Source organism: Pygoscelis adeliae, unplaced genomic scaffold (genome assembly GCF_000699105.1).
Source record: "Pygoscelis adeliae isolate BGI_AS28 unplaced genomic scaffold, ASM69910v1 Scaffold83, whole genome shotgun sequence".
Taxonomy (NCBI): Eukaryota; Metazoa; Chordata; class Aves; order Sphenisciformes; family Spheniscidae; genus Pygoscelis; species Pygoscelis adeliae.
Genome location: NW_008824467.1, coordinates 1,226,136 through 1,235,386, shown reverse-complemented (window position 1 = coordinate 1,235,386; position 9,251 = coordinate 1,226,136). Strand labels below are relative to the sequence as shown.

General features: G+C 37.0%; 1 protein-coding gene across 1 annotated transcript in view; it reads right to left on the bottom strand.

Moving 5' to 3' along the window:
- Positions 1-991: 991 nt before the first annotated feature.
- Positions 992-9,251, bottom strand: part of KCNN2 (potassium intermediate/small conductance calcium-activated channel, subfamily N, member 2) — a 74,748-nt gene continuing 66,488 nt past the window's right edge. The window contains exons 4-6 of the mRNA XM_009321093.1: positions 7,937-8,064; positions 3,204-3,273; positions 992-1,320 (exon numbers count right to left, since the gene is read on the bottom strand). Coding sequence (XP_009319368.1) covers positions 1,033-1,320; positions 3,204-3,273; positions 7,937-8,064 — 486 coding nt within the window. The 3' untranslated portion in view covers positions 992-1,032. The remainder of the gene's footprint in view (positions 1,321-3,203; positions 3,274-7,936; positions 8,065-9,251) is intronic.

Sequence of the window (9,251 nt, the reverse complement as noted above, 5' to 3'; positions counted from 1 at the left end):
AACCATGGGGATTACACAAACGTAATGTATACAGAACACTGCTGCCATCACGCAATTGTGTGTACTATAACTCTGTGTGTCAGTCATTCACTCCAGAAACATTAAACACAAAAAAAGGGAGTGGAGAAAGTAGCAACCTAACACTTTCAAAACCCAAATAGCATTAATGGGAGACTTCCAGCTTGAAAGTGACGCTTCCGTCTGGACATACTTACCCAGCATAACTGTGAGACGCTGAATAAACGAACAGGACTTTACCTGTGCTTTTTGCATGTCAGTAGCTTTACAAATAGTCAGTTTAAAAGATCTTTGCCATGGGCATTGCATAAATAATTTTATATACATAAGTATATATGTATATATATTATCTATGTGTGTGTGTACGAATGCATGTTAAACAAAAGCCCTAGGAAGATTTAAAAAACCCATAGCGTACTTCGTAACTTATTTTCTAGGATAAACTATATTTTTAATTAATCACTTCAGAAATCGAAGCTGTCAGTGACCTTTTAAAATGACTATACATATACAGCACACCGTTAGATGAATATTGGTTTTTTTCCCCCTCCACTGCAAGCAACGTTTAGAGAATTAGTTTTCATACTGAGAGATAATTATTAAGCTTCAATTTTGTTTCTTAAAAGTTTATAATTAGGCCTTTTGATTGTAAGCTTTTTTTTAGTTGTTAAGTCCAAGTAACCAAGCAACTATGTGCACAAATTAACCTTTTTATTACATTATATACTGTAGTAGTAAAGTTTGTTTGAAGTGCATGAATAAAAAGTTAATGAAATTACAGGAGGAACAATCTAATATAGCAATAATAGGTGCATTCACTGTGCATCTGAGAGGAGGAGGGGGGAAAAAAGAAGAGTTTTCACTCATTTTGGCCTAAAACGTGTTCAGGTTTCCAGGATTCTGACATCAGAACCCAGATAACACTGGTTAGAACCATAGGGCTTTACAATAAAAGCTAAAATATTGACCATATGATGGCAAAAAGTCTTTATTTTGTGGTTAACTTATTCTCTTCTAGCTACTCTCTGATGAAGTTGGTGGTGCTGTGGAGGATGATCTCCTTCTTCTTGACAAAGATCGTGATCGTTCAGCACTGTAGGCAACATGCTTATCATAATTTTGTATCTGAGCCTCGAGGAAATCCCTCTGTTGCTGGCTGATTGTCTGGCTAATCAGTCCAGGGAGAGCTTGAATGCTACCAATTAAAGTTTCCAGTTTAGTTTCCAGAGTAACAATTCTCTTCTCAAAATCTTCGCTTCTTTCATTTAAGTCAGAAATCATGTCATACATGATGTTTTGAGTCTGAAAGTAGAAGGATGTAAACAAAGGTTTAGAGAGACCTTATAAATATTGTTACAAGCAGCACAACTCTACAGGGGTTTGTAAATGCTTTTGCACTTCACAAAAAAAAAAAAAAAGGATATGAATATTATAACAATATCTACTCTTGTGAAATAATTTTCCTTGTAGATTCAGAATAAACTTTCTACTAAATTTGTTGAGCAGAAATGTAATATATTTTGAGTTGATGTCAAGGTCTAAATGAATTAGACAAAAGACCAGACATTTTTTGGAATTTCAGCTGCTTAGAAATGGACCGTGCTAAGCTTTGTGAACAGTCAGCTGTGTAAGCCACCAGGAGACCGAAGGCTCCAAAGCTGTGATCCATCCTTGACTCTTCTGTATTTCCTCTGGTTTTAAACACTCTCATTCTTCTAAGCAGAACACAAATGTTGTTCACCTGCTTTCTCCTTAAACTGACCAGGTTTTCTTGAACTGGCTCTAGTAAAAGCAGTTGACTGGATTGTTTTTGAAATGTAGTGCAAGGAGTAAAAACTCAATTGTATGCTTCTCTACTTCCGCGTTCCCCAATCTATCTGCCCTCTACAAAACAGTGTTTGGTTACAGCAGGTATATAGGGTGTACTTTAAAATGCCATAGTGGTCAGTAAAAATGTAATTGAAATGTGTTATTTCATAGAGACTTGGAACTGGTTAAAAATAATGACCAAATTTCTCCCTCTGATAGACTGAGACTTCAGATTAGACTTAAACTAGAGTCAAAACTGGATGTAATTCAGTAGACAAACTGATTGAAGTTTATAAACCATCCAAAGGGAATGAAAATTAATTGAATGACTGACCGCCTGAAGCGTAAAACATTTCAGTACCAGATGAGTGTCGATAACCCATTTCTCTGCATCCTGTTTCAAGATGCTAGCATAATCCTTGAAAGCAAAGTAGTCTACATTAAACAGTATCTGAAAAGTCCTCATCAGTTGCCAGAAGCTTTACACTGAAATGTATTTTTTTCAGCAACTGAAGTTGTCAGGCGGTTCTCTAACCGCCTGAGTTTAATCTTTGCTTTGCTGCATTTTAAATTGAGGAGGGTTTTACAGGTACATGAAGAGGTGTACAAGAAATCCTTAGGAAGAGCCCATTAATGCTTCTAACGTAGCCTCAGATTAAGATCAAAGTAACTGCTAAATACTGAGGTCTAATGTGAAACCTGGAATGCTATCAGCTCAGCCCTCTAACTCTCTAGTTATTAGTTTATATTAATGAAAAATCCCAAGAACAATAGACAAGCAGTTTGCAACTGAATAGCCTCTTTTACCTCATCTCAAATGGCTGAAAAAGGATTAATAAAGCCTTACATTGGCAAAGTAGGCAGCTATTATTCATTATAAAAACTTAAACAAATGCAGACCTAAATTTACTTGTCCCAAGTCACTGCTACATAAGACAACATGAATAGAAAACCAGAACCTCTAATTCCAGTCTGCATGAAAGCCTGTGTACTATGGTCCCTCACGGCACAGTCACTATCACCAGACAGGAAATCTCTTTACTAAGCAGCACTACAGTACTACGGCCCACTCACAGTTCAGCATTTACCATGACCACTGCAGTCACTTCAGGAGCTCTCAGGATCAACTTCTCAATTGTGAAATCTTTTTCCAAATGTACAAAAAAAAATAAAATATGGTGCATTCAAACTTCAGTCAGAGCGATAAACAAGATGTTTCATTCAGTAGGTGTTACCACAAAACACACACATATTTTAATTTCCTACAAATAACAAACTTGTTAACAATATTTGCATGTATAATGCATAACATTTTCACTTACAAACTCTTCATTTTGAAAGGATGAATGTTAAAACAACAGTAATTGCCTACTAACCTTTGCCAGGTCCACCAAAGTGTTGGCTTGATCATTCAGTTTCCTTTGTTCCATTTTTACACTTCTTAATCTAAAAAGTGGAACTTTAAGTCAGATTTTTTTGCTTATGTGGTCATATTAGGATTTCTAAAAAGCATGCACAAAACTTACAAGAGCAAATAACTGCATGGACAATGCCTTGAGTACTTTGTGTAAAGTCAGAATCAGTCATGTGCCTGCTACAATGAGAAGCATGCTTCTTCAACACCGCAAGAAAGGAAAGAGCAAAGAAATGTGATGTCCTTGAGAATACCATTTGCCATGGTCAAAGTTGAATTCAAAAAGGGAGATAACAATTTATCCAGACTATATGAAAGAAAGCCAAAACATTCCTCAAAGCCTCAGTATCGTGACAAGTAGATATAGGAAGAAACATAGAACAACTGTTTTTTATTATTAACGTTGTAGCAATCAAGAATCTTCCCATGCCTACATGACTAGATACAGGTATTAGCCCTGTTCTGTCGGAAATGGATTGGGTTAGCAGGTGTTTGAACCTGATGGAAATACAGTGATAAGTGAGTTTCTCATTACTGTAAGCAGAACTTCCACCTACCAGCAGCTAAATAACCAATATACTTGCCAATACATTTGATTTTCTTACATAATTTGTGAATCTAAATATGATTACATTTTAAACTTACATTAGACATTCCTTTTCAATGCGCTATTTAAACTACAGCATTGAAAAACAATGGAAGAAGCAGCAAGGGTCTATTTTTTCTCTTTGATGCCTACCTATGTGCATTATTATTAGTTATGCACATTCTTTGAAAGACATATACATGACCTTTCTTATGTGTTCCCTGAAACAAAGTCCATGTTTTTCAGAATAACTACTAGAGGAGTGGTTTGTAGATGTGATTTTCACAAATAAGCCATTTCTGCCTTAAGTACGAGTCATTTGTTCAACATTTCCCAACAGAGAAATACTTGGACATTCAATGACTTTTCTGGTGGCTCTTCTAAGCAGGAAATAGAATTTTTCAAAAACAACATATCAATTTATAAACAATGTGTGATAAGATACCATGCAGTCTACTAGTATGTCAAGGGCCAACCAAGCTAATAATTTGGTTAGCTGTCAAATGAAATGTGTTTGGCAGCATTTTGTGGCAGGTGGGTTGCTAATGCATACTCTGCCCATTTCTTTGTGATGGTGTTACTTAGAAAGCTAGTTAAAAGAAAGCCTTCTTGGAGATATTCCAAAATGAGGAAGTTTCTGTTCATATCTTTAGTTACCGATCATTTCCCTTCACATCTAGGCTAACCACCATGAGAAAATAAGTTGTGAAGAGTGACATATCTTTTAAAACACATGGAAATAACTCTGTTAAGGTAGAAATCAACTTTTCACATAAAATTGACATTCCAGTGGCTTGTTACTGGAATGTCATATGCTCTTCTTTCCCTGGAGGCTTCCTTCAGAGCACAACATGCAGACTGTAGGAATGGTGCTTTCAGAGGCTATGAGCTGGAGCTATTCTAAAGCAAAAAATACGGAGGAGTCTCCAAGGTATGGAGTTTTATCATTACAGTCTCAGAACAGATTAATTACTCAAAGGTAAGCATGTAATGATTTGACTGGAGAATGATAACCCTAGTGTTTTGGTGAGCATCTCTCAAATAATTTGCAGAATATGTGTTTTCTGCTTTTCTTAACATTCATTGACTCATCTGTTTGCTGGTTAGTATTTTAATTTTAAAATTCCAATAAATCCATTGTTACTGTAGCAATACACGTACCAGCTGACATCAACATGATAATTCCTCATGGTAAGCAATCCAATACCTATCACAGACTGTAAAAATGTATCTCTAGGTAATGGCAAGTCTTTAGCTGCAGCAGCCGGATTTAAAGAAAACTGTCAGACTTTTGTTCCTAAATTCATTAAGAGAAAATATGAAACATCTTGATTTTATGAACTTCACTTATCACAGCAAAAGATCATGATTCTGGATTGCGTTTCCATGGCAGCAATCAGACCACTGAAGTTCACAAATAAAGACTCTATTTTTTGCATGCAGACAGTGGTAAATTCTGCAAATTTAGAAAGGAACAGCTTATACAACTTACTTCCGAGCTCTATTTTCATTTTGTTGAAATAAAAAGACAAAACAAAAGAAAACAAACTGTAAAATATACTAAAACAACCAAATGAGCACAGTGGGCTCGATTCAGCAGGTGGGAGGTTCTAGGGAGTTGCTACTTCTTTCAATCAGTAACTGCCTGAGGTGGAGTCTAACTCACTTGCACTCATGATAAAGGAACATGCAATAGCTTCAAGCCATCCCATTAACTATCATCTGTAGATTTTCTTATTCATACAATACATAAAATGCCTTTTAATAGTATAATTTAGAGTGATGATTTCACGTTCATCTTATTTAGTGTGCATGAGAAGCAAAAAAGACCCAGACCAGCTGAAGGCAGTTTTAGAGCTGTGACTGTGAGTTTGAGACTGTTATCATGATCTACTCTGTTTTCTTGTATAAAACTGGCCCAGAAACTTCTCTGCTTTTATTTCTGTCTCCAGTGAAATGGCTGGGAAGGTGAAGGAGGAGGACCAATAAAAACCTAAGAATCCAGAAAGATGGAAAAGAACCATATACTACCATGAGTCACTTGAGAAAAGTTCAAAGATTCAAAGGGAGAAAAAATAATTTGCACCCTTCCACTGTGCTACAGCTGGAAGAAAGCAAACTGCTAGATCAATGTTTTCATCCATGGCACATTGTTCTGCATATTGAGAAAATTGTCCTTTTGGGTTTTTTTTTTTTTGCTTAAATACAAAAGTTTTGCGAATGGGATGCAAAGCGCTAAAGGACAGAGGGAAATGCATCATTAACATAGCTGTTCAAAGTGTGGCTGGCACAGCTAGGAAAAAATTACTGCTGCCACCTTCTTCACCCCACCTGATTAATGAATTTTTAAGGCAGGTGCAGAACAACACTTTACATCCTGTGAAGCTCTTCTGGGCTTGAATGATATATAAAGCTGCCGATCGAGCCTGATGTGCTTTTTAGATTCTTCTCTGAACATGTGTGTGCACACACACACAGACACACACACACACACACACAGACAAAATAAATAGCAAAGTTAAAATGTTAAGGAATAACCTTTGCAATCAAGGATTCAAGTCCAGCAAAGGATGCACAGGACATGCCATACTCTATCCCAGAACCCCTGCCACTCCTCTCCGTCTCCCAATCCTTTAAACTAAGCAGGATGACCAAACTGGGAAAATAGACTTCTTATATCCACATAAAAATGCCTCAACTTTTGTCAACTTTTTATTCCTTCAAGTATTTCTGCAATAGCACAGTAACATTTAATCCTGCAAACCTGCTAAATATAATATAGTAATCAAGGTTTATAGAATACTTCATATCTTAAACTTAGCTACCCATTGCTTTAAAACATTGCTATGAAACAGAGAAACAATGACTGTTAGCCTAAATTTAATAGGAAATATGATAACGTGGCCTTTCCTTCCTGTCTTTCCTGCAATATGACACATAGGTATTCTTTTCACGATGGATGCTTCCCTCACATCTCCTCACAGGTTGGCTCAGACACAGACCCACACTCAAAAGTTATCAAAACATCAGTTTGAAATTAAACTTACTTAATTTATCTCATCTCCCCAGTATCTCATGGAAACTAATTTTGTAGGCTGTACAAATGGCTGCCTCAGGCTGGATTGGGACATTGAATAGAGCAAACAAATAGTGGCATGGGTCCTGCCACTTCTTAAGAAGAATCTGTGGTTCTTGGGGACAAAAGTCTCTTTTTTTCTCCCGTGTAGTCCAAGGAAGACTAACTGAGCCATTGTGCAATTCTGCTGGTTTTGATGTGCTTTATGACAAATATGTATTATGAATTTTAGATAAATACTTATAGTCTGGCAATACCATAATTCAGCTTAATCGTACTACTAGTTACAGTTCTCAGGCTTGTTTTCAACCCCTTAAGATTTCAGGAGAGGGGAAGAACTCATGTGAATCATGCCAGAGGTGTTCAAAGGTCACACAATGACTGTTGGCATATAATCCCATTTTCTAGAACGGATGTCAGGGGTCACAGCTGACATACCAATATTTGATTTTACATGCTGAGAACATATGTTGGAGAGAGGCAACTAATTGCTGTTGGGCTGTACAATGACGCTTGATGCATATTCTTTTCATTAAATACTACATACATACTCATAGGCTCTCTTCTATCACATCATTCTGATTTTAAATTATTAAAACGTCTACTACAAATGAAACTTTTTTTGTTTTCTTCTGTCTATTGTAGCTTGTATCTTACTACCCGTAAGCAAATGTGTAACAACAAAGGATAGTCTCAGTGGCAAAAGATAAAAAAAGTCTTAGATAATTCAAGAAGCCTGGGAAACTTCTAAAAAAAATATACACAAGTTTGATTTACCCCATATTGGACACACACAGCCAGCATACTTTTTTATTTTTTTGTGAACAGGTAGTATAGTAAAACCTTATCTTTGTCTTACTCTTAGAGAAAAATCAACCTCAAGAGCAATGTTCTATGAAGGGGGAGGAAGGGGGGGGAGGGGAGAGAAGGGAGGGGGCAGGATGGGACACGGGGATGTAGAGTAACTATGACAGAGAGGGAAACTAAGAGAGAAAACACCTGGAGAGGAAAACCAAAGCAAAATAGTACTTACTGATGAATAGCTTGCAAGAATTTGCGTTGATGTTTCCTTACTTTCGCATGGTCTATCTTTTTAACCAGTTTTGTGTTTTTATAAATTAACCATGTTTCCCTGAGTACATTGGCCGCTGCATTTTTCACCTGTTTAATAAAAGAAAAACACCAGGCTGACAAAAGTAGCATTATGTATGTTTTCTCTTTTCTGGTATAAACTCTTTCTAAAGCACTTAAGACCCTGCCTAACTGTGGGAAGTGGGTACATCAAGAAGCTGCAGCACTGAGGGCAGAAAGCAATAACTAGACCAAGGGGACTGCTGAGCAATTTCTGTGTCACTTACAAACGTGATATTGGGACCAGCTCTCTTTGCACTGGGGAATAATTTGTCCCTCTTTAAAGAGTTAGCACTGTTTGGTGTTTATGGCAATATAAATTACAGTGAGGAAATACTAATGCATTATCTGTATGGTAATTAACTAAATGTATTTAATAGGATCATAAAATTTCTCTCTTTCTTGTTCTATGGTTAGTACCTCTTAATTCTCTTAGCAAGTCTCTTAAATGTCCAGACCTGTTTGAACATACTTTTTTTCTGGTTTTGTTTACATTTTTATTCTTGTTTCTTTTTTACCATTCTCTGAGGAAATGAAACAATATCTTGTCAATTAATGTGGCCAGTGTTCTGTTCCATAAGTGCTTTGAATTTTTTTTTAAATGAGGCTTTCCATAAAATGTTAAAGGCTTTCCAAGATTTTCAAGAATGCTTGAAAACAACAGACAAAGAATTTCAATGCAATGTTGATTAATGACAGAATGACTAGGTTACTTGCAAAGGAAAACTGTCGTTATTCATCTTTATTTTCTCTCCCTCTAACTTTATATCATGCCAGTCATGGCAGCATCAGAGCTAATAGGGAAAGGCATCGCAGGAAGGCCATGCAGTAGCTCTTCCCAGCAAGAGGTCCCCACCTTGTACCTGTAGAAGTGTTGGAGAACCTTGGTCCTGACTTCAGTGGAAGCACAATCACATTTTAGAGACCTCCTCATAATCTCTACCTAGTCCTTGCGTTTCCACAAGGTATGGCTATCTTCAGGCTGTGAGGAAACCTCTCTAGGTCTAGTATCAACAAGACCTTAACTGACTTAACAGGACTGTAAATCAACAAGCTCAGATAGACACCTCGGCAGACACCCTTTATACCTATATAAGAACTGCCTCCCCACTCACTCGTAGTCTTTCCCCACAGTGACTGCTTAGGGGAGATACAGGCTGTTAGTGGTGACCAGCATAGAAACGAGGGAGCCAGCACAACCAGGGCGGTGTGCTGAC